Source organism: Colletotrichum siamense (genome assembly GCF_013390195.1).
Source record: "Colletotrichum siamense strain Cg363 chromosome Unknown KSG_Cg363_contig10, whole genome shotgun sequence".
NCBI classification, from domain to species: domain Eukaryota; kingdom Fungi; phylum Ascomycota; class Sordariomycetes; order Glomerellales; family Glomerellaceae; genus Colletotrichum; species Colletotrichum siamense.
This window is the reverse complement of record NW_023501023.1, coordinates 3,869,484-3,893,014: the sequence shown is the minus strand read 5'-3', so window position 1 is coordinate 3,893,014 and position 23,531 is coordinate 3,869,484. Positions and strand designations below refer to the sequence as shown.

Here is a 23,531-nt window from a genome sequence, read left to right as displayed (position 1 = left end):
AGAGGAAGGGCGGTGGATGCCCCTCAGGTCTTATTGCTCGATCCACGACCAAGTAGCTGGGCCACGGGGCTGTTCAGAGGCCCCCCTTATGCATCACGCTTATTTTCAATTCAGCTTAGCCATGGTGCGACGATCCATGGCTTGTGCATTTTCTGCACCTGTCAATCACCTCATGTAGGGATGTGGCGCACCACACAGCGCTAGGCAAGGTGTTGCCCTCGTGGGCGAAACAATATCTGTCAAATCTGCACATCTCCTCCGGACTTGGCGCGAGAAGCGGGAATTCCGACGTAGCCTGTGGGATAAGCAACTGTTGCGAGCCTCGTGGCCCATCTGGCAAATGTTGACGGGCAATCAGGTCCCAGAAATCGCCAGCGCATGAACCATTGGTTCCAGTCAATCGGATCCAATGAGGCCGAGAGACGTGGAGTGACCATATCAGGATTCTCGTGATGTTCAAGAATTAGTGCCAACAGTAGCGTAGGCTGAAGTTCGCCGGTCCCGCTTGTTCCGCCGCCGAGGCAGGGGATCCAACAGGGAGTCAACATGGGGCCATGGACTCTGCATGCTTCGCGGCATTATTGATTTCTCAAGTCCCTCTGCCGATGGAGACAGCCTGGAGCCGCTAGGGCTGGCTGGTTGAGAGCGTCAGGGGAGCGGCGCTCTGCAACGTGGGAGTTGACAAGGTCTACCAACGTGTTTTGCACATGGGAATCAGGATCTTGGAATTCTTCAACATCGAACCGCGCGCGGGATTAACGCCGACAGAGCCGGCTGTGGAGCTTCGCCGGTGAGATGCGTGGGCTTTCTTCGGATGAAGCTCAAGAAAACGACCCTGATCCCAGCCTGCCCAGCCCAACATTAAATGAGATTTCCGGAGAAGGCGACCTTTTCGTTCTCGATAGCGCAAATGTCAGCACAAAGAGCCCCCTATGGGCGGAGTTGACATGGGGTTGAACCCCTGGCGTTCTGTGGTTCCCTCTCCACTTCAGCAAACCATCGCCATCTGTCTGCCCACATCCGTCTTCGTAGGGGTCTCATCAAAAGGGAAAAGAGCATCGCTCGTTATTCATATGAACTGCATGGACGTCCTCAACAGCTTGGACTACCTGGTTGTCCTCCCACCTTCCGCACGCACCTCACCGATCGTCGTCAACAAAGTGAGTGCATCATGGGACTCGTCAATGTCTTGACAACCGGCGCAAGCTTGGTCCTGGCGGTGGCCTCTGTCTTCCCTCACGTGGCGGTGGCTGCATGTGCCAACATCACCAGGCCCACAAGCGTCGTTCTTCCTCAGGGAAGGATCAAGGGCTTTCGTGATGATTCTCGCAATGCGGTGTTTTTGGGCATCCCCTTTGCGGCGACGACAGGTGGGGAGAATAGGTATGTCGATCATTGCGATTTTCGACTTTCAGCTGGACTAACGAAACTTTCAAAGATGGAGAGCGCCTCAGAATGTTCTGCGGTCAAACGCGACCTTCGATGCGACGTCATACGGCCCAACATGCCCTCAGGCCATCTCCGGTACTACATTCAGCCAGCAGGGTGAGGATTGTCTCAACTTGAACATCTGGTCTCCTCCGAACGGAAATGACCTGCCCGTAAGTTGGATCTAGAACCCACAGGTTTAGTCACCAGTTTTCAAGACTGAACGATAATGCGCGCAGGTATTTGTCTACATGTACGGCGGTGCTATGGTGACCGGCTCCAACAGCAATCCTCAGATCCAGGGAACCAACTTCGCTCGCAATGGAGTTGTTTACGTCAACTTCAACACTCGCGAGAGCATCTTCGCCTCTCCACACTCTGCGGAGTTGAAGGATGCCAACCCTGAAGAGTCCCAAAACTTTAGCATCCTGGACGTCGAGAAAGCCCTTGATTGGATCCACGAGAATATCCGGGGTAAGCAAGCATCTAAGATCTCACATGAGTGGCCAATGCCGATCAAAGTGACACGAGTTTAACGCCAGACCAGCATTCGGAGGAAACCCCGACCACATCGTCTTCGGTGGCCATTCCTCTGGCTCAGTCCAGGTCGATCACTACCTATGGAACCACCCGGACTCTTGGCTCAAGGGAGCTGTGCAGATGAGCGCCAACGCCATGTCCGGTCCTGCCTACGCACCCGTCAACGAGGCCCTTGACGCCGTTGCTACCGAGGTCGGATGCCCTGCTGGCGGCGACGGCCAGATCGATTGCCTTCGCGATGTCGACGTCTACGCCTTCCAGACTACCAACTTCAACTCGACCTTCAACACTTGGTTCACTCCTGTCATAGACAACATCACCCGTCATTCCGACTATGCTGCTCGCTTTGCCGCTGGCAAGTATGCTGCTCACGTGCCGCTCCTGACTGGGACCTCCAATGGCGAAGGTACCATCTTCAGTCTCGTTTACGGCGCCGAAAACACGAACTTCAGCTCCTGGATCAACACCTTCGACGCGGACAGTGCACACATTGAGGATGCCGTTCTAATCGAGGCCTACAACGCTTCAGCCTATGGAACCGAGTCCCTCCGTAGTGGTGCCCAGTACGGCGACGCTCGCTTCAACTGCGCCGTAGACTACCTCCAGGACCTCCGCAGTGCCGCGCAGAACACCTGGGTCTACCGCTTCTTCGGCGCCTATGACAATATCGTCGGAGTTCCTGGCACTGCTCCCACTCATGGCACCGAAGTCCCCTTCTTCCATGGCGGCAATGAGTGTTTTGAGGCTCTGTCTAACGTCACCGAGGCCCAACAGGCACTGGCTGACTCCATCCACGGGTGGTTTGTGGAATGGATCAAGAACCCCGCTGCCGGTCCTGGGTGGGACAAGGTTGCACCCGAGTCCGGAGCCCTCGTCAAGCTTGGCGTCCCCGATGATGAGCTGTCCCGCATTGATGGTTCTACAGACGAGTTCAACCAGCGCTGCCAAACTGTGAGTTTTCTCCGAAAACAGATGTTTACTGATCTTTTCCTAACAAGATGTCAGGTTTACAAGCCCTCCTTCCCGAAGTACCCTATCATTCAGTCAGTGAGCGATATTGTCAATAAGCTGTTGTGATACGTCTCATAAAGTATCTGCTTGACTCCTGTAATCGGTACTATCTTCGCGACAAAATGTTGTCATACCTATGTGTTGGCATCGTAATTTCCCTAGACGTCAACTTGAACTTTCACCGCACGTGTCCAGTGTGACCATTTCCTCTGTTTGGCGCGGGACTCAAGCCTCCTGACCGTTTGTCCAGCCACCTCGCCACGTCTTGATTTTGCCACCGCAACTGAGCCTCAAAAGAAACAGCAGCCGCCGCATGATATCTGAGGCCAGTGTATCAGCATTCGGCAGCAGTCATTACGTCAGGGGAATGAGAGAACGGGATCAGGAGGCGAGTTGGAATGAAGCCAAGATAAACCAAGAGTCTCGCCGTCAAATTGGGCGTGCGTGTCCCGTGAGGCTGCAAAGGCCAGATATTGTCTTAATTAAGCCCGTCAGCTCGCCCGGATCCCAGTGGCGCATTCACTTCCATGTTTTCGTCCGTCGTGCGAATCAGGCGCGTGAGTTTGAGACAGCGCCGGAAGGGTCTATATGGGCGACAAGAAATTAGCACGAGTTTGAAAGCGCATAGAATGCAATAATAACACAAGTTTGCCAATTAGAAAGCAAGGAGACATAAGACGAAAGCAGCCGAGACCAGTCAGCCGGATGTACATGATCTTATAAAAATGAGTCACTGACCTGTGGTACCCGACTCTGGTCTTTCCTCATCTTTCTTCCTCAAAACTCGGCATTATGCGACGAAAGATTGAAGTTTTCACACTCACAGCTATTCTGCTTAGCACTTTAGTGTTAAGTGGAGACCACGAACCATGTTATTTTCCGAGCACAAAACACGCTGCTAACGGTATACCGTGTCCTGTCGTGGGAGACAATGCTGCCAAAGCATGCTGCATGTATGGTCACTATTGCTTGAGCAATGGCTTGTGCCTCGAGCCTAATTATTGGACCTTGTATCGACACTCCTGTACGGATGCCAAGTTTCAAGCGTCCGGTTGCCCGAGGTTTTGCTTCAATACAAGTAGCAATGGACAAGAAGCTTCAAGTAAGCAATCATGGTCATGGTGGCCAAGTTGTCAACAATTCGCGCTTGCTCATTATTCCAACAGCTAACAAAGTTTGAACAGCTCTTGACAACCTTAGCGGTGTCAACAACTGTGGATATAGCCTGGATCAATGGAGGTGTAATATCCAAATCCCGTGTAAAACGAGCAATTTCTCAATTTCAAATATGGGAACCATCATGCCCAACAGCGCTCAGAAGTCGCAACTTGGCCTCCAAAGCGGCATTCCTGAGAGCGGCGTACCTGAGAGCGGCATATCTGTCGGGGCAGCGGTTGGTATTGGGGCCGGGGTAGGAATTCCTCTTGCAATCGTCGCTGGAGTCCTGGGGATATTGCTTCTACGTCAGAAAAAAAGGACGAAAGCTGTCAACCTTATTTCAGCACATTCGACATCAGAAGTCACTTCTCCCAAACCAAACCAGTCGGCTACGACTTCGCCAGCCCCGTGGCGGGAAAGCCATCTCTCTGGAACGGGTGAACAACAAACAGCGGAGTTGCCGCTGGAGTTCACCGTGAGACATGAGCTTCCTCAATAAGTGAGGCTCGAAGAAGGCTACAGGAGATTTACATCACAGCATTCTGGCTTGAAAGGAAATTACTGACTGACAAATGGCCTTTCCATGAAGTCGAGTGCATTCACAATGTATCAAGGTTCTTGCACGCGTAAAATCTAAAGCTACCAGATGCCGCATAATGAGTTTGGACGGATGTACGCGATAGTGCATCGCAATATACCAGCCAATTGACTTGAAAAAGAAAACATTCTTGTCGCTAATCTTGAGTCGCAACTGGCTTCTCAGGTATGCTCATCGAATCAAACTATGGACATGCGAAAATGTTGAGTTGCGCAATGGGTCGGACATAGTAATTGACCGACGTCCAGCAAACACCACGGATGCTGGCCTTTTGTAGGCGAAATAGTAGGAGTTAGCGACGGATGCACCTGAGAAGCGAGCATGGGAATAGAGCTAGAGCAGCAAATATTGTTGCAAGCTTCCAAACCATTTCACAGGCGGGAAGACGAAGGGCGAGGCTTGAAAGACGGTTTCGCTTCCCAACCCATCATATCGGTCAGGATTGATGCGAGGTTCTTTGCGCTACGTCGCCGAAATCCATGCATCGTATCGACCTGTCAAACCACATTGGGCTGCAACGGCGGGCTTGGCGGGGGGCGAATCAATTTCAATGTAAGCAACCAAGGCGCAGGAAACTCGATTTTAAGAGATGAGTGGTTGCTGCCACTGGAAGTGACGAGCCAGTGAGACAAATCTGCAGGGCCAAGACTCAAACCTTGTACAAGAGCTGAAGATAGTTTGACGACTTCCTATTTCCTAATCGGGCAACACATAAGTCGATGAAATACGAAGAGTGAGACACAGTCGGCAAGTCAGCCTAACCGCAGTGGCCGGGTTTTGCGACATGGCATTTAAAAAACCGATTTCCGATACTTCGCTACGTCAGCATCACACAGCGGCCCATCCCTCTTCATTGTGAATATGCACCGGTCCGCCCTCAGACTTGTCGCGCTTCTGACGTTGGTGGCATCAGCCACTGGCGAAACTTGCTACTTCCCAGATGGCTCGGTTGACCAGGGCGGCATTGAATGCCCCAGAATCGGAGACAATGCCGTGGTCGCGTGCTGTCGCAAGTCCAACCACTACTGCCTCGATAACGGCCTCTGTCTCGAACCGAACGCGTGGACGATGTACCGGAACTCCTGCACAGACAAGAACTTTCGAGCGGCCGGATGCCCCAAGATTTGCCGCCACACTGGTAAGTTTCCTGTTCATGATGATGATTCTGAGCCTAACTCATGTAGCACCGCGAGGATATACCGGTGTCAACTACTGCTACCAGGACGCCATCTGGACATGTCGCGGACGAAATGATTGCGACAAAGCAAATTTCACGATGCCGAGTCCTAGAGGGAGGATGTTGATCAACACGGCGTTGGAATCCGATCTCGGAATCGCGGCGGCGACAAGCACCGGGCCCAGCGGTACCTCCATCGCGGTGTGCTCTACGACTTCGGAGGCCAGCAGTGGAATATCAACAGGAGCTGCAGCAGGAATCGGGGTTGGCGTGGGAGTTCCGCTTGCTATTGCGGTTGTGGCGCTAACGATTTTGCTTCTGCGAGAGAAGAAGAAGTCGAGAGCCGCGGGGTTGAATGACGGAGCGACGACTGTCGGAGGTTCCCAACCATCGCCCGCGCCGGTATGGGCTAAGCATGAATACCCAGGAGGTTTCGTGCAGGCACCCCAGCCTGGATATGGGCAGCAGCCGACAACGGAACTTCCTCCGGACCCGACGGTCCGGCATGAGCTTCCGCAGTAGTGGACGGTATGATGGCAGGTCTAGATAGGAGCCATGAGTAAAGTACATGACTTGGTGCCGCCAATCCCGAGTAACTTGGCGAGAAAAACAATGAAGACAAGGCTTCTATATGTACATAAAATGGAGGATTAGACAACATCCTTGAACTTTGAACTTTGAAGCATTGATTTTCGAGAGTGTCTATGGTATTTACTTTTCTTCCTCTATTCGTCCTTCACCAGCCCCTCTCGCCCCGTCAGCCATAGCCTCGTCCATGTCCACACCCGCCCTCGTCGTCTTGCATCACAAGAAGTTGATACCGACGCCAACCTGAAGGCCCTTGGTGCCTTGCTCGCCCTTACGGAGCACCATAGGCAAGCTGAAGTTCAGTTCGAATCGAGCAACAGGATGGGCATAGACCAGACCGACACCCACGGCGGTCGACGGCAAGCCCGTGGTTAGGTCGTTGAGGGCATTGTACATGCTACCCGCGACGCTTCGGGTGCTGAGGCCAGCGGCCTTCTTCTCACCGTCGCCCTTGGTCTTGTTCTTCAACGCCACGAGCCTGCCACTGTTGGCGAAGACCTGGAAGCGAAGAGCAGAGTCAGCGCCCTTGTAGGGCAGGGGGAAGAGCATGTTCACGCTTCCGGCAGCAAAGAGGTCTCCGCCGACAGCGTTCGAGCCATCGTGGGGACCGAGGCCACCAAAGTGGAACCCGCGGACGTCGGTAGGGCCGCCGAGCTGGAACCTGTCGTTGATGCGGCTGGGCTGGGCCTTTCCTTCGGAGGCGAAACCGAGAGGAAGAGGGTAGAGCATGCCGAAGCGGAGGCCTCCTCCGATGGAGATACCGGAACGGCCCTTGATGCCGGGAAGAGGGATGGGGACGGCGCCACCGATCTCGCACTCGCTCTTGGAGAAGGCAACGTCTCCGGCGAGAGGACCAACACCGGCAAGCTCGAAGACGGACTTAAGCAGGTAGCCACTTTGAGGCAGTTGCGCATTGTCTCTCTCATCGCGCGAGTATGTATGCTTGATGGAGCTCTTAACGGAGTCGCCGGCGTCGGCGCGGACGGAGGGGCTCGCGTTGTCACCAAGGCCAGTAACCTGACGCCAGACACCAGAGTACTCGAGCGAGTGCACACTCTTGCCAGAAAGCCAGGAGAAGCGGAGGTTGCCTCCCTTGACAGCCTCTTGGTGGGCAGCCCATGCCTTGTCTGTGGTAGATGCCAGTGCCTCCAGAGAAATCCTGGTGTCGGGGTTGCTGTTGACAGGAGCACTCAGGTTCGCGCTGTAAGCGGACCGAGTCTTGTTTCCAGCACTCGCATTGACAGTGAGCTGCTCGGCGCCGCCAAAGATGTTGCGCCAGAGCACGGAGGTGTAGACGGAGCCTTCGCTGTTTCCTACATCGGTGCCGGCATTGATCTTGTATCGGGAGAGCTCCTTGACAACAATGTCGACGTCGACGTCGGTAGGGGTGGAGGAAGGGTCGGCGGGGTCGGATCCGTTGATGTGAACTTTGGGATCAGGGTGGAAGATGCCCAGTCTCTCGAGCTTGCCCTTGGCATCACCCAGGCGGGCTGCGACTTCGCCGAGGGTCGAGGAGCTGTTGGCCTCGGCGGTCAGGAGGGGCTCGAAGATGGGGTCGAGGAAGCCGCGTCGGGTGTTGGAAGCGCCGTGAACCTGGAGACGGTTGATGGTCATGGGCTGGGAGTTCTGCTCTGCAAGCTGGGATGCGCATTAGCACGGGCGATTGGCAGCATAACGGGCCGGGTCAGTCCTTGCCAAAGCCTGGAATCTCCTAATCTTGGCCTCCTCCTGCAGATTCTCGAAGGCGGGGGAGGACTCGGCCTCCTTGCGGAGAGCGTCAGGCCCGGCCTTGAGCTTGTCGGTCGGGTTGGACGCCATCGTAGCGGGCTGTGGTGACGATGTAAGGTGGGCTGGAGGGACAATCGGCAGGCTTCGGGTTGAAATTCGAGATGCAACGGCGGAGCACGGGCGCCGGGCCCAATTGAAAGGACCTGGAAGGGACTGGACCTGCACCAACTGTGAACGCGGGCCGGGAACACGCGACAGGGGGCTGTCTGATTGGCTCATGTGGCTTGTGGCGGGTCGCAGAGGTCGCGCCACACCTTGGAGCTCAAGCCACGTCTCTCAGCCACACAGGTAGACGCTTGGACCCAGGCTGTTGGTGGAAATTCTGTGGCTGAGGCACTCGCGTGCACACTGCGCGGTGACATAATGAGTGGGGCGTTGCCAGCTGGAGGCCGAAGTCACCGCGCCGCTTCTCCGCCATGGAAACCTTGAAATTCCGCTGCTTACACAGGTGCAGCCAAGGTAGGTACGTACCGCATGCGCCTGTGCCTGTCACAGCCTCGCCGCATTCCCCAACTTGTCCACTGTCCACTGTCCGCTGCTGAGTGTTTCCGATCCTCCGTCCTTCAACCACCCGCTTCCATTTCCATCCAGCTCCAGCCCAACCGCAAAGCCCAGCAGACCTCTCCCACAGGCTCAGCTGCGCGGCTACTCAACTTCTCTTCTATTCTTCAGTCTGTACATTTTATTTTCCCACATTCTTTTTCGCCCGCTGGTCTTCCTATCCAGAGACCGCCCGCCAGGCCTTTGAGGCGTCCGTCCCTGATTACGTCGTGGTCCGTCATCTTCATCTCGATAGTCCTCTCGCTCGCCCCCAAACCGGATCACTAGGATTCCATTGCGCACATCCTTTAGCCATGGCAGCCAGCAGAGCCGCACAGAAGCGTGTATGCCTTCCCTTTCACTCCCCTCACCACATTGTTGCAGCACTGACAGCCGCCCTGCAGTTGACGCGCGAGTACAAGACCATCTCCGAGAACCCTCCGCCATACATCGAGGCCCATCCCTCCGACTCAAATATCCTTGAGTATGCTCTTTCATGCCAGTCTCACAGACTCCTGCTGACCGGCTACTAGGTGGCACTACATCATCACCGGCCCTGAGAACACACCGTACCATGGCGGCCAGTACTGGGGAACTCTCGTGTTCCCTCCAAACTACCCCTTCGCGCCCCCAGCGATCCGAATGCACACCCCATCCGGCCGATTCCAACCATCCACACGACTTTGCCTCTCCATCTCCGACTTCCATCCCAAATCCTTCAACCCCGCGTGGGAAGTCTCCACCATCCTTATCGGCCTGCTTTCTTTCATGACGAGCGAAGAGATGACTACGGGTTCCGTTTCGAGCACTGAGGCTGAACGCAAGATGCTGGCGTTGCGTACAAAATGGTGGAACTCTACCGGCGGTGGTTCCCACACCAAGTCCAATACACAAAAAGGCAACGTCAAGGCCGGCGATGGCGGCGCTAAATTCCGCGGCGAATGGCCTGAAGTCGACAAGGCGAACTGGGACTGGATGAAGGAGAATAAGATCGACTTCGCGACAGGGAACAAGATCGGCGGCCCAGCAGGGGCCTCGTGCGGGCCCCAGCTCGGCATTGGAGCTGGCAGCGGCCACCAGGCCCAGGCTGTCGTCGATGCCGTCGTCCAGCAGCGTGACGCCGGCCGCGGCTGGCTCAACCAAAATAAGCTCCTCGTCGCCGGCGGTCTCATTTTCTTCTACGTCCTCCTGGCCCGAGTGCTGGGTAGCGATAGCTGAGTACTAGATGGCTTCGCATCGTTCAACACAGAAAATCAAGCAGGGTCGGCCTGACGTCGCCGATGGATAATAAATACAGTGCGCATGGAATGACACGGCTGAGCATGGCGTTTTTGGGCTTTTTCCGGCGACGGACACCGACGACGACACCGGCGATGGACACCGGTGACGGACCAGAGTGATACACACAAACACAAAGAGTCTTACTAATAGAGGACTGAGACGGTTGAATGGGTTGGCAAAACGCGTATGACGAATGTATTCTAGATTCGACAGTGGAAATACCTCCTGGGAATATCAAATGCAACACTCACTCTTGAAATGACTTTCGTGGTGATACTAGCCGTGTGGCATGATGGCTCGTTAGCTGCATGGGCTCTGTCAAGTGGCGTCTGATCTGCGCCGACAACATTCTTCTCATCTGCCATGGCTTTCTTCTGCACGACCAGACAAGTATCGAAGCGAGAAAAGCCGCTTAATAAGAGAGTAACTCAAATGCGATGTTGGTTCGACGTTACATTTCTACAAAGCTTTGCCGTCGTATCTCGACAGTGCCAATATTCCTTATGTTGTTTATTTATAATTAGAGATAAAGGCGAAACTAGGTCCAGTCATTCACGCACGACACAATGGACGATCAAATCGTGCCCCAGCATGTATCTCTCAAAGCTCCAGACCTCCACGTTCGCCGAAAAGTGCCGGAAAGTGGACGCCGGGCACAGAACGGATGAGCCGACGGCCAGGTATCATCCGAAGGAAACATCAGACACGACATACTGAGCGCCGGCTGGCGATGATCATGAAGGGTGTCGGCTGTTCAGTGGCCTTGGCAAATGTTGGCAGGGAAACTCACTGCCCAAGAAATGTGAGGAGAAGACTGGCTTTCTGGTAAGTGATATTCACCGGCATGAAGTCATGGCAGAGCAGGAGAAACACCAGACGGCGGATGTGGGATGAAAAGCCAGAGGTATGTAGAGATGAGTTGAAAGTGATCGCCGGCTGACGAAGACCATTGGCACATCCACTGTCCAACAAGCACATCGCATGTAACCCTGATAGCCTCTTGGCGGGTTGGAATAGTGCGGCTGATATTGCGTAAAGCATTCATACTTTTGTCCTCTCTGCATACTCGACTATGCAGCAGATGAAATGCGTAACAGCTAGCCCACGTCGTTGCAGCGTTGTCCGTGCGTAGGCATCGTAGAAGAAGAAACTCGTGGTCGAGAACACGCTTGTGTTTACGATGAGGCACTCGGACCGGGGGGTTCTGTAACAGGGTGTGGTGCCATGTTCATGCGGCGAGTCAAGGTGTTCTGGGGCCCCCCTCGACAGTGTCATCCAACTGATTGCTCCAACCATTGTCTCGTGGCTGGGTGCAACGTTCTTTTCGTCTCAACCGCATTTCATCAAGAAAGAAACTTGGTCTGAAGTCTAGCGGTGCCGTGCAATGGGATTTGGACTGCTGTGATGTAGCGCGCGGTTGTTTACGAAATCCAACGCCCGGAGCTCTGACACCTGAAGAAACTTATCCCGTCTTCCGGGGAAGCAGATGCCAACTCTGTCGGTGATTGTAGGTCATCGACCGTTGGACAAGAGGTCTCTATTAGGTTTGTGTTCTATTCTAAATTCGGCGCGCCGCTAGGAGGGCTCTCTAGATTGACCCAGATCCTGCAGCGGGTCGATGCAAGGGACACACATCCATTGCGTACCTTACATACGGCCCCATACGTAGGGCATACCAAGTACCAAGTATGTACAAAGTAGTGATTGAATTTCGAATAGTTTCCTTTGGAAAAGGGGGCACTTTCAAGACATCGAATGACGACTAAGCAAGGGTCTCTTGCGCGCGCGAACGGCGATCAAACCAACAACATTCCCACCCCAGACTTGTCTCCCTCACAAAGGATTCTCCATCACTTTGACTTAGCCTCCCCCGCTGCCGCAAAAGCGTCCCGAACCCTACAGAACGCATCAACAATCTCTGCGAAACGACAATGTTCTACCCTGTAACAAAACCCTCATCATGAGGTGGGAAAAAAAGAGGAGGAGGGTAGGGATGCAAGAAGACCCAAGAAATCGTCCTATCTCCCCGGCCCGTCCAACCCTCTTGCAGGGCGTAGCGTCCAACTGCCGAATGCAGCACAACGGCCCACCCCCTTGCGCTCGAGCAGACGAAGCTTAAACACCCCGGTTCCTGGTCTCGTCTCGCGGCGACGAACGTTTGTCAAGCAGAAACATGTCACGGTCGCTGGCTGAGCCGGGGGCAGGCTGGAGGAGACTGACATCCCACGCAGGTGAAGAACCGTTATGTGCTGGGGATCATCGAGGATGGGTTTCGAGCTGGTGCCGGGCGGGATGTGGAGGGCTGGGCAAACTCCACCGGGAACAGACGTCGAAGAAGCAAGGAGAAGACATCGTGGTACTTTCGCCGACCAGGCGCATGTAGCCTAATCGTCGTCCTCGCGGCTGTTCCTGAGATTGACGGTTCGCCTGATGGGACGTTTCCAAGGTACCTAGACCACTCGGGGGCACGCCTCCGATTCGACAACATCGCCTTTGGCCCTGGGCAAATGATACGCACGGCTGCCTGCCTCCGTCTCGCCTCTTCCCTTTTCTCCCCTTCCCCTGTATGTGTCCAATCTTCTTAGGCTTTTCCGGATCTGCTGCAGGGGGCGGCGGCGGCGCGTTGAATGGTATAAGGCTGCGTTAGCGTCCCGCCGACTTCCCACGATCTCAGAAGGGAGGGTCCTTCTCTTCTTCTTTTGGAGGGCTGGGATTGCGCGACTTCTCTCCATCGACGGTACAAACGGACAATATGGCGTCGAACACGAACTGGCCGCTCCAGGAAGAGCAGGCCGCTCGGAAGCAGACGTCGACCGTCGGTGTGTCGGAGTTTGATGATGCGGATAGTGTGTTGGAGAAGAACGAGACGCTGGTCGTCGGTACGACAAATCTCTATGAGAATGGGCAGTTGAGGTTGATTCCTGTGAGTGCTGCGTGTTGTTCTCCGTCGAATCGTGGCTAACTCCCTCTAAGATGCCAACGCCCGATCCCAAGGGTGAGAACCTCCAGTCTTCGTCGAATGTCAAAGACAACTAATCGTTGTAGATCCATTGAACCTTCCTGCTTGGCGCAAGTGGACAGCCATCGGTTGTCTGTGCTTTTGTAAGTCTTGGACAATCAGATACAGAACAGCCTACTTACCATCCCAAGTCGGTGCCCTTGCCCTCTCAGCAGAGGTTGTCATCGGTGGTCTCCTCCCCATCTTCATCCTCGAATACTCCGGCGTCGATCCCCATGTCATCAACACCTTCGACTTCAAGAAGGCAAGCGGTGGCAGCGGCCTCAACATCAACCCCATGTCCGTTGTCCCGGCCGGCGTCAAGCCCGCCTCTCTCGAAGAGGTCTCGCTGCTGGCCACCATGCCCCTACTGGCGAACGGTATCGCGAGTTACTTCCTCGTGCCGACATCCATCTGGATCGGTCGCCGACCCGTTCTCCTGTTCGCCGCTACCTCTGCCTGGGCTGGTGGTCTGTTTGCCGCGTTCAGCACCAGTCTGCACCAGCATCTGCTTGCGAGAGCGCTGATGGGTCTTGGAGCTGGCGCCGTGGAGGCGTTGATCCCCCTTATTGTTCAGGATATGGTCTTTATCCACCAGAGGAACAAGGCCATGTCGGCCGTTGTCTCTAGCCAGGGTATCATCATCATCGGGTTGGGAGTTGCGGCCCCTTGGGTGTCTGCTAACTATACCTGGAGGTGGATGTACTACATCACCTCTGGCTTGGGCATCCTGGCGTGGGCTCTTCTCATCGCCTTCCTACCCGAAACTAGGTGGACCAGATCTCAGGCGGAGCTCAGTACGTTGGATTTCCCATTGGTGCTTACTAAATGCTAACTATGTCTAGGCGGCCAGAAGATCTACCCGCTTCCCCCGGGTCAAAACCGCCCCGAGCTCGACTTCACGACCTTCACCCCGCGCACGACCTGGACCAACATCGGCGTCTTCCAGAACGGCTTCGAGTTCAAGCGCGCCGCAAAGTCCATGTTCGACGCCCTCCGCTCCACCTACTTCCCCGCGATCATCTGGGCTGTCCTCGCCAACAGCATTATGATCGTCAACAACCAGGCTGCGCAACAGATCACGCCGTTCGCGCTGCTTGCCCAGGGCTGGGAGTTCCAGTGGACTGGTTTGACCGTGCTACCCTTCTTCTTGGCCTCGGCGTTGGTGTATGTCTTTGGAGGCCCGGTGGCTGACAAGATGTCCAACGCGGTGACGAGGTGGAATGGTGGTAGTCGTGAGCCGGAGCATCACCTCGCCAACCTTGTTTTGCCGCTTGTCACTGGTGTGGCGGGATGCTTCATCTTCGGAACCGCGGGCGAGAGGAACTTCCACTGGAGTGTTCTTCTCGTGGGCTCGTTCTTGATCGTCTTTTCGTTCCTGATGACCATGACCATCCTCAGCGTTTTCATTGTAGAAAGCTACCCACAGTGGGCAGGGTAAGTCATGATTGTGGTACACCTCTGAGAATCTTTGCTAATGTCTAACAGGCCGGTGCTCGTCAACGTTTCATCCCTGCGCATCGTCATCGCCTTCTTCCTCGCCTCAAAAGCCACGATCTGGATCGCGGAAAAGGGACCCATTCAAACCTTTGCCCTCTACGCGGAGACCATCATCGTATTATCCTTGGGTCTGCCAGTCCTGTACTTCTGGGGCAAGAAGATGCGCCAGTGGACCGCTGGCAGTGTCAAGACTAAGCCAAGCGAGAAGGAGAAGGCGTTTGACGACGGCGCCTCTGTCTGAGGTCGGTAATGGTAATGATATGATACCCCTTGGGGACGACTGCTTGGCCCGAAGCAGGACGTGTAGTCCGGATAATAGAGACCGAATTCTGAATAATCAATCCTGTCGCTACCGAACGCTGGAGATACCTTCCCAGCTTGTGATGCCTAGTTGGTCACTGCCATCCGATCTGATACCTCACGTCAGCTGGGCGAAAACCTTCAATATCCTGATCGTCACTGTGTAGCCTTCTATCTCACTACTCTCTCTGTGGCTTTCTTACTTCATTTTTCGTTACTATCCTCATCCTCCGTTTTTTCATCGTTACTCTCGTCCTCCTCGTCGGTCTCGTCGTCTTCCTCGTCATCCTTCCTATCGAAAGGGTCATCGGATCTTGTAAGTTGTTGATGCAGCGCTGTCCAGAAGGTCACTGAGAGCACCTTCCGTCTTTACGACCGCCGGAGAGTGAAGCTGATAGTGCGGTCCGCAAGGATGCAAGACCGAAGGGGACGAGGCCTGATAGAACTTGACAACACTGTCTCCCACGCAAACACGCCCCTGGGCGTAGCCTATAATGTCGGAGTCCGCAATGAAGACTGCCTTATTTATAGAAAGCCCTTGAATTGTTCTGTAAAATCCTGTCGCAGAACCCAGCAGACGGAAGACCGACCCCGGCCTCGCATCTTCAGGCGTCGAACGGATGATGTACTCTGGGCCTTGATGTAGGGACAACACCACATCTATTGCTGCGTCAATGTCCGAGTCGACGAAAGCGAGCACTTTGGGGTGTCTTTGATGCTCTTTGAGTGCCTTCTGAAGCTTTTCCCTGGCTTGGGAGAAGATATACCGACGGTTCTCCTCGCAACCTGGGAGTGTGGATTTGAAGAGAGTATGCAGGTCCTTGAACCCTCTTTTGAAGCCCTCCTTGGGTTGGTTCGGGCTGTAAGTCAGCAATAACCAACAGAATGCTAGAAGACAGGCTTCGGCATGCTCAGCATTGTCGCATTCGGCGTAGATGCGCCTGAAGAACCTGATCCGTTCTGCGCCATGCCGCTTTAGTGTGAGTTCGTATTCAACGGATAGCCGCTGCGCAGCCAAGATGTCCTTTTCAATAAGCGCTCTGTCGCGGTCGTCAAAAACCGTCTCGATCACACCAAGTGTTTGGCCTTGCAGAACAATGCCGTCGTCACCAGTGAACTTGATTTCGTAGCTCTGTCCATCCACCGGCCCTTCCCAGTGAGTTGTAGTCTCTCGGTCTGCAGAGTCCAGGGGAACGCCTCCTAGCTCGATCAGAACATCGTCGAACCATCTATAGTCGTAGCTCCAGTCAGGAACCCAGGACGGCAGACCACTCTGGCGGTTCCCACTCCACACATTATCCAGCGGCCATAGGGTGTTCTCGTGCCGTATGATAGCCTTCGTCGCTTCCGTGTATATCTTGGCCACTGATTGTGTATAATCGGGACTTGGGAATGGCTGTCCGAGTCTCTGGGAAATGCCGTAGAGCCCGAAGATCTTGTCTTTTGGGTTGGTGGCATGCCGAATTCTGGCATGTTGTACAAGGCTCGACAATTTCCCCTCCTCATCTCCCCTAGCTAGCTCGGACTGGCTCCTTTGGACTGTTTGGCCGCTGGTGCTGCCAGAAATATCTTGAAAATCCGAATATGCGTAGAAGCAATTCACAAAATTCCGCACCCCCTTGCTAGACAGGGAGAAGGTAGCCTCCATGAGCTCCAAAGCTTGGCAGAAGATATCCCAGGCAATTACCTGTTCCCCGCAAAGGATGGTAGCATGGGTGGCAAGAAGAAGCTCTTGAAGAGTCCACATTCTCTCGAACCAGGGCCGTCCAAGAACGTCCTCGATTATCTCGCCAACCGTTTGAGCATTTGATGTCCCCCATCTTGTATCTGAAGTAATATTAGCGTGCATTCTTCTGGAATGCAGAGGATAAAACGAATCATGGGGCAAGAAATCAACTTGAACTGACCACAATGATTCATGAACTTGGTACAAAACTCGGTTCGAAAGTCTTCCCAAGAATCGTCTCGCAGCAGATATAAACGTTTTAGATGAAGAAAGAATGCATCTGTTTTAGCGTCGCCATTGCCTAACCAAACAAGAACGTCTTTAGCGACTTGGTAGATATCGCCCATCATTGCAACCTGAGCATTGCGCTCCTGGACTCCACCAGGAGTCTGATCGATGCAAATGCTATCAACCCATAGGATACGGTCCTCGGAGGCTCTCCTCAGATGCCTTAGTGCCGCATCGCAGTTGGCGGTGATGGGCAAGATCAACGCCCCGAGCTGGAGATAATGTGACGCGCTCGGTGGGCCCCATACGTACGACAAGGCTTCAAAGTGATGTGAAGCTTCTATCACGGACTGTCGAGATATCTGAATGCCACATTCAATCAGTGAGCCGGCCAGAGCTTCACTGGCTTTATGGGCGGGGTGGAGAACTAGGAGCCGTGCTCGTCGAGGGCCACTCAGTTGAGTGTGTTGATACGACATTATGGGCCAAGCAATTGAATTTCAGTGGCCTTATAAGGGAAGATTTTGATTTCTCGAGAAAGGGGTACCGGAGATGGCGTAAATTCAGAGAGAGAAACCACCCGTAGTGTCAAAATCTAGAATCCCACTTTTTGAGGGGTGCTGCAGAACTCACTGGCTGCACTCCCAGCCTGCTCACCTTATCTACCTATCAGCCGCAGGTAAGCCCATCAAGCTACAGCATAGCCTCCCATCCAAGCCTGATACGCCTTCGGGTCTCTAATTGCCATAGAACGCGTATTATCAGCAGCTTTCCCCGGACTGCCCATCCTACCAAAAACATTTTCTAATAACCGGAAATTACTACAATCGTGTGCATCTAGAACATGGCTTTTTGACACCTTTATTGAGACTGATGTAACGAGAGTCCTAACATGCTCTTTGGTTTATATCTGAAGCGACAACCTGCTTCAATGCTGTTAATATTTCGTCTGATACCGACGTCTTCAGTGAACACCCACAAGGAACACTGTGGATCTAGGATGATTTGTATAAAGTACGGAGGGCTACAGTCAAGCTTACAGATTTGATTTGTCAACTATATAAGTTAGAATACCGGCGAAATTTTACCAGCAGCTTTACTAGCTGGACAGTGTCCCCTACATCTCGACCAGTGGGGTACTTAATAGTTCTAAAAGGACGAAAGTAGTAGAAGAAACCATAGGGATAGCGAGCGAAGCTGAACTCCGACGATGGACGACGACGATAACAACGACGACGACGACGACGATAACGACAACGACGACGTAAGCGACTAGATGAGCTATACTAAGGAAATGTAGGGGGTCTAGTAAGATACATTGATTACACACGTGTGTATGGACACTGCCCGGTTAGCAGAACTCTTGACTAACAGTCGTCCCCCGCGCGAACGATTGGGTCCCCAGCGAAGTAGTGGCAGTACTTCTCAAGAGAGATGAGCCGAAACTCAGTCCATACGCTTGTTGCCATTCTGTCGCTCCAGTCAGATTTCTACGGCGTTTGAGGGTGAACTTAATTCGGTAAGGTTTCCAGCAGCAAATCTTCCCCTGCCTGTGATTTCGCACATTTCACATGCCATCTTATCAAGATGATGCCCGTCCAACGAATCTAGGTTTACTTTGCGGGAAGTCTCTATAGGGTGTCAGTAGTAGGATATATAAGTAGGTTTCTGCTTTTTGTAACTTATCAACCGTCGGGTCTCCCTTCTCCTCTCGGACGACCCATGTCTGGCACAATACAGCGTCACCTTACAATAAGGAATCTTTCGTACCGTTTCTGACTTACACTTGCCTTCTGATCAATGGACGACGATACATATGAACAGCTGCTAGATGAGGCAGAGGCAGATGGATTACTGAAAGTCGTACACGTGGCCCATCAGCCCTTCAACTCAAAGAGCTGGAAATCCATCCCCGTGGGGCTGGCCATCGTTTTTGCCAGTGACCCTGTTCTTGCGAGCGGCGAAAATGCAACTTGGATAGCCAGGCTCGTCGTGAAAACCGGGAATATCGTCGGTCTGATGAAGGGCGGATTTCATTGGTCCCCCAAAAACGTTCACTCAGAGGCTTCGCACTTTGACAGGAAAGTTAACGACCCCGAATTGTTACAGTATGGGCGGAACCTTTCACGCACGTACTATCTCTCCGACAGCCATACACCAGTTTCCTGGACAGCGAAATTTGAAGTTGCTGCGAACGAGCAAAGCGCTCTAGCAAGATTCAAGATAAATGATTTGGAACAAAACCAAATTCAAAAAGCTGATGCCTGGAACACCAACGGCCAACTCATTTACCACTACCGTCGGAACGATCAGAACAACAATTTCAATGCCATCTATGACGACTTGCCGCTTGAGGGTTGGTGGCCGTGGCCATAAAAGAATTAACAGGCCGTTTGAATCCGAAGAAACAGACACAATGGTAAATCTGTCGATGCTCACAAGGTCAAATGAGGCATCCCTAAGTCGATCGAGATGATGTATACTTAAGGGGATATTGTCTATGAAAAGATGCAGTAGTACTTGTGAAGTATCAATCAAATTATTATTCAGAAACAAGAAAAAGCGATGCACAAGCCATGGCCTAGTGCCATGGACTGAAGTCTTTCGTATTTCACCTCGGGAGTGGATTCATCGCTGGGAAGGAATAGTTCGACACCTATCGACAACACGAACCATGTCTACAGCCACGAAGGAAGATGACAGAAAGCATAGGGAACGACAGAAACTAGAGGTAACGACGACAAAGAGGAATAATGGAAAAGGTAGAAGTGAATGTCACAACTCGGGCCAGATGACACAGCAAGGAAACTAATCAAGCCTTCCAATTTTTTCGGTTGTAAGAAAGGAAAGGGTGATCTCCCGCAAGCGTTCTCAACTTTTGCTTTTTGTTCCAACTCTATACCTTGCCCCACTACATCATTGAGGGAGCTCATGTCTCGCCTGATGAGCCGCTGTAGGCAGCTCAGGGGAGACGGCGGAACCGTGCTGTCCTGGAGCCCAGGGCGGCGGTGGCCCGTACTTGGGATCAGGACTTGGAAACGCCCCCATCGGGGTTGCAGCCTCGGCGGCTTTGACCTTCTTCCTCTCCCGCATGAGCAAGAAGCTGAGAACTACGACGGCGATAGCGAGAGGCACGCCGACCCCAACCCCAATGCCAGCTGCAGCACCCGCAGAGATTCCATTACTTTGTTCGGTTCGCGCTGATGACGATGGAGTACTAGAGCTCGTGGCTGTTGCTGTGATTCCGAGATCCGTCGACGGCAGTGTTCAACATAATTTTGCCAGGCTGCTCGATTGTAAAGTTTGCCTGAAGGCAGAAACTTGGGTGGTTACATGCGTAAACCGCGGTGAAGCCGCAACCCCAAAGACCATTGTGTGTAGCAGGATCTGTGGCATTCATGGGTTAGCTAAAATCCAGATATCATTGCAATAACGGCCTGCCATACCTGCGCCGATAATCTCAGATCTGTCGCAGTATTTGGGGCACCCGTCAGCGTCAAACTTAGGGTCGGTACAAGCACCACGGTACAGTGTGTCATCGCTTGGGTCCACGCAAAGGCCGTTCGTCAGGCAATAATGGTCGTCATAGCAGCAGGCCGCCGCTGCTTTGCCTTGAGGTGTAGGACATGGCTTCGGTACGGTGGTGGCTATACCGTTAGGCCAGTAGCATGTTGTAGTCTGGCTGGCTATTCCGATGGCCAGGCTGAGGACGCTGAGAAGCTTGCACAGTTGCATTGTGGTAAGTCAGGAGACAAGTTTGGACAAGGGAGCAGGCGACTGCGACCCTGCGTGAAACGGGACCGAATGTAAGTAAGTCTTTATGAACATGTGGAACTAACTTCTCAGCCTGATTCAGTCACGCGTGCAAGTCTGCACAGTTCGGGAGGACGGGGTCCATGAATGCGGGCAGTCCTTGGTATCAGAGGCGGGAGACCCCATCCAGTCGAAAAGTTGTCATCTCACGATGGGTCGCACGAATCAAATTTTCAGAAAACGCATGAAAAGAGTCCTTCCGATATCTCGGGGACTGCGGCGTTGGCCATGATCTCATAGAACGGAGACTTCGAGGCGGCATGCAGCTTTACAGCATATGCCAGAGACCATCCTACAATGCGGAACTTTTGCCAACACACCAGGCTGCGAGTCTCTAAGGCAATAGATCTTCACAATATTAGCGGTATGCTGACAATGGCGTGTGGACTTCATGTAGCCAAGCAGTCGAAAGCCCCACACCGATGACTTTCGGAAAGCCAATTTGGGTTGGATCGACTCTCACGAGCGGCACACAATGCCCAATCAGTAGGTGATAGGAGGGAGAACGTCAAATTATCATGGAAACAGACGACCATAAGGCTGCCGGGCTCGTAGACCAATTCTCCTTGAATGTCCTCAGGAGTTGAACTCGACTAACACAATCTCTGTCAACATCGCAGCGAGTTCGATGACGCCCACTGTCGGTCGCTTGGATATCTGCTATTGGTGATTGAATTGCGTACTAAGTTTTATCGATGCTCAAACCAAGTCATGCATCTTCAGTATAACGACCCATCCAACGCCCATTAAACTGAGCGCGGTGAAACCAGCCGGGCTCATTTCATCGTAGAGGCCCACGTGGCACCTACCAATCTTCAATGCTAACATCACATACGGTCGCGGCTTCCAAAACCATGAACCTACCAGTCCAAGTCCAAAATTTAGTTTTCTACCCACCTCCCCAGTCATTTGGGGTAGAGGCAGATTGCTGCCCAGCAATGATCGTTAGCCACGTTCGCTTTGCGACACTGCTGGAGAGAGACCACACGAGCTGATTGTTCCCGGGACGGGATTCCGACTGTGTGAGGAGCGCTTGGTCCTGGGCTTGTCCCGCTGTTGGAATGGGAACGGTGGCAGCGGCTGTGGCCGCATGCGCGGCTTGGTTGGCTACGGGAGAGTTATGGCTGCGAGGCAGCCGGTAGTTAGTTTCTCTAATGCTTGACGTTAGCAGAGACAAGGAATAGCAAGAGTGAAGTAAGACAGCGACGGGAACAGAGATGGGGACAGAGACGGCGAGCGACGGAGACAGAGACGGGAATGACGCGCTAGGTAGCGGCCATGAGGGCAATTCATAGTGATTAGAGAATTTGCGCTCGAGATAACTGAAGCTGACCACATGCAAATGCAGTGATAGCAGTGATTGCCACTGCAAGAGAGGATTGGGATCGGAGAGGAAGGACATAAAGATGGAACACTTACGAGGACATTTTGGTGGTTGCGACAGTGGGTTGACGATGTTGATTGATTTGATGAACCAAAATGAGCCTCAAGGGCACTGCGAAGGCTTTTCAACATGTTTTTGTTGCTACTGGAGGTAGCCCTATTCACCGCAGGATTAGAGTTTGAAAGCCACCACCCTCAAGGTAAGTTCTGCACCATGAAGACCAGCTGACAATAGGACATGTATGTAGGGACAATTCGACCTTAGATGGCCAGACAAGCACGAGGGAGAAATCACGATGGCAGAGCCCGTCAGTCCAATGCTGACATTTTGCGAAGCAGCAGGAGTAACTTAATAGATATCTTATTACTCTTTTTTACGTAGTAATTTAACTTCTGTTGAAGCCCCAAAAATTTCTTGCATCAGGCGTGTCGCTTGCTGGCCGCTAAGTCTTCGTGATGTGCGCAACAACAACATAGAGGCCGAGCATCACGTCATGCTTCCGCCGACACGCGGCCCCACTACCGGATCCGGGTTGAGATGGAACGGGCCGAAGGAACGGGGGTCAATCGGCGAATGAATTAGATAAGCGAGGTGATGTCTCGGTCCTAGTGATTCCTGGAGGTCCCCATTAAAAACACTGCTGATGTAATCCGGCATTGGAAGCGAGCAGTCGAAGGCTCCCCTGGTCGCGAGCCAAAAAGTAGCTTGTCCGTAGCGTACCGGCTGCCCTGTGGCTGGCACGATGGTGGTTTATTTTTGTCGCCTTTGCGGTCTGTGAATTGCGCTGGAATACCGCTAGAGGGACTTTAGCTACGCCGCACCAACAATGCAAGGCCGGGACCTGCGGCGGGAGTGTTGTTTGTTCCGTCATCGACAGAGGGATAAACAAGCAAACGGTCATGTCCTGATGTGATGCTCTAATTCTACCTAACGTATTGAGTTACGAAATTTGGTCAGGTGAGAAAGGGGTCGAATAGGAGAGGCAGCGATGCAATTGCCCGTTGATGCCCATAGCATCAGGCCACAGAAAGTGCCCAGAGCAGGAGCAGGGTCGACATTCTGGCCTGCCCGCCGACACGGAGCTGGGCAGTACGTACCGGCGTAACGGGGAGGAATGGAGCGAGCTCCCCTCTTTCTTTGCCTGACTTGGCCCAATGAGATGCCAGGATTGGCAAGCTTCGTCGGGTACGTACCGGCACAGAGCAGCGCAGCGCACCGCGCACCGTCCTTTCTTTCTTTTTTTGCGGGGGTAAAATTTGTGACGCAGCCCCGGTTTTTTGTCATCATCGGATTGTCCCAACTTTTTTTTTTTTTTTCTTCGTGAGAGCAGGAGCAATAGGGAGCAAGTGCCCAAGTCCGGGTGGAAGGAGCAAGAAGCAAGAAGCACCTGCATCTTCTGCCAGTGTGGGAAAGGAGAAAACGGTTGGCGGCCGGAACAGTTGCCTACCTTAGGACCTTGCCTTCCCTAAACTA

At 53.3% G+C, this 23,531-nt stretch overlaps 7 protein-coding genes across 7 annotated transcripts; 4 read left to right on the top strand and 3 right to left on the bottom strand.

Moving 5' to 3' along the window:
• Positions 1 to 1,171: 1,171 nt before the first annotated feature.
• On the top strand, positions 1,172 to 3,045 carry pnbA-1 (Para-nitrobenzyl esterase; the record flags this gene model as incomplete). The annotated part of the gene is made up of 5 exons (XM_036646802.1): positions 1,172 to 1,383; positions 1,439 to 1,601; positions 1,668 to 1,902; positions 1,976 to 2,919; positions 2,974 to 3,045. The coding sequence occupies 5 exons, from the start codon at positions 1,172 to 1,174 to the stop codon at positions 3,043 to 3,045; spliced, it is 1,626 nt and encodes a 541-aa protein (XP_036487934.1).
• A 2,551-nt stretch (positions 3,046 to 5,596) lies between these two features.
• CGCS363_v014952 (uncharacterized protein) lies at positions 5,597 to 6,434 on the top strand (the record flags this gene model as incomplete). The annotated part of the gene is made up of 2 exons (XM_036646801.1): positions 5,597 to 5,873; positions 5,920 to 6,434. 2 exons carry the CDS (start codon positions 5,597 to 5,599, stop codon positions 6,432 to 6,434), a joined length of 792 nt encoding a protein of 263 aa, XP_036488557.1.
• A 282-nt stretch (positions 6,435 to 6,716) lies between these two features.
• Positions 6,717 to 8,318, bottom strand: CGCS363_v014951 (SAM50-like protein; the record flags this gene model as incomplete). Its single annotated transcript, XM_036646800.1, has 2 exons — positions 6,717 to 8,131; positions 8,177 to 8,318. 2 exons carry the CDS (start codon positions 8,316 to 8,318, stop codon positions 6,717 to 6,719), a joined length of 1,557 nt encoding a protein of 518 aa, XP_036487932.1.
• Positions 8,319 to 9,142: 824 nt separating this feature from the next.
• On the top strand, positions 9,143 to 10,046 carry UBC6 (Ubiquitin-conjugating enzyme E2 6; the record flags this gene model as incomplete). Its single annotated transcript, XM_036646799.1, has 3 exons — positions 9,143 to 9,172; positions 9,233 to 9,312; positions 9,362 to 10,046. The coding sequence occupies 3 exons, from the start codon at positions 9,143 to 9,145 to the stop codon at positions 10,044 to 10,046; spliced, it is 795 nt and encodes a 264-aa protein (XP_036487933.1).
• A 2,815-nt stretch (positions 10,047 to 12,861) lies between these two features.
• On the top strand, positions 12,862 to 14,848 carry CGCS363_v014949 (putative MFS-type transporter; the record flags this gene model as incomplete). The annotated part of the gene is made up of 6 exons (XM_036646798.1): positions 12,862 to 13,032; positions 13,083 to 13,104; positions 13,155 to 13,211; positions 13,260 to 13,904; positions 13,953 to 14,544; positions 14,596 to 14,848. The coding sequence occupies 6 exons, from the start codon at positions 12,862 to 12,864 to the stop codon at positions 14,846 to 14,848; spliced, it is 1,740 nt and encodes a 579-aa protein (XP_036488036.1).
• A 363-nt stretch (positions 14,849 to 15,211) lies between these two features.
• On the bottom strand, positions 15,212 to 16,654 carry CGCS363_v014948 (uncharacterized protein; the record flags this gene model as incomplete). The annotated part of the gene is made up of 1 exon (XM_036646797.1): positions 15,212 to 16,654. One exon carries the CDS (start codon positions 16,652 to 16,654, stop codon positions 15,212 to 15,214), a length of 1,443 nt encoding a protein of 480 aa, XP_036488035.1.
• Positions 16,655 to 20,078: 3,424 nt separating this feature from the next.
• Positions 20,079 to 20,596, bottom strand: CGCS363_v014947 (uncharacterized protein; the record flags this gene model as incomplete). Its single annotated transcript, XM_036646796.1, has 2 exons — positions 20,079 to 20,248; positions 20,308 to 20,596. 2 exons carry the CDS (start codon positions 20,594 to 20,596, stop codon positions 20,079 to 20,081), a joined length of 459 nt encoding a protein of 152 aa, XP_036488325.1.
• Between the last annotated feature and the right edge of the window lie 2,935 nt (positions 20,597 to 23,531).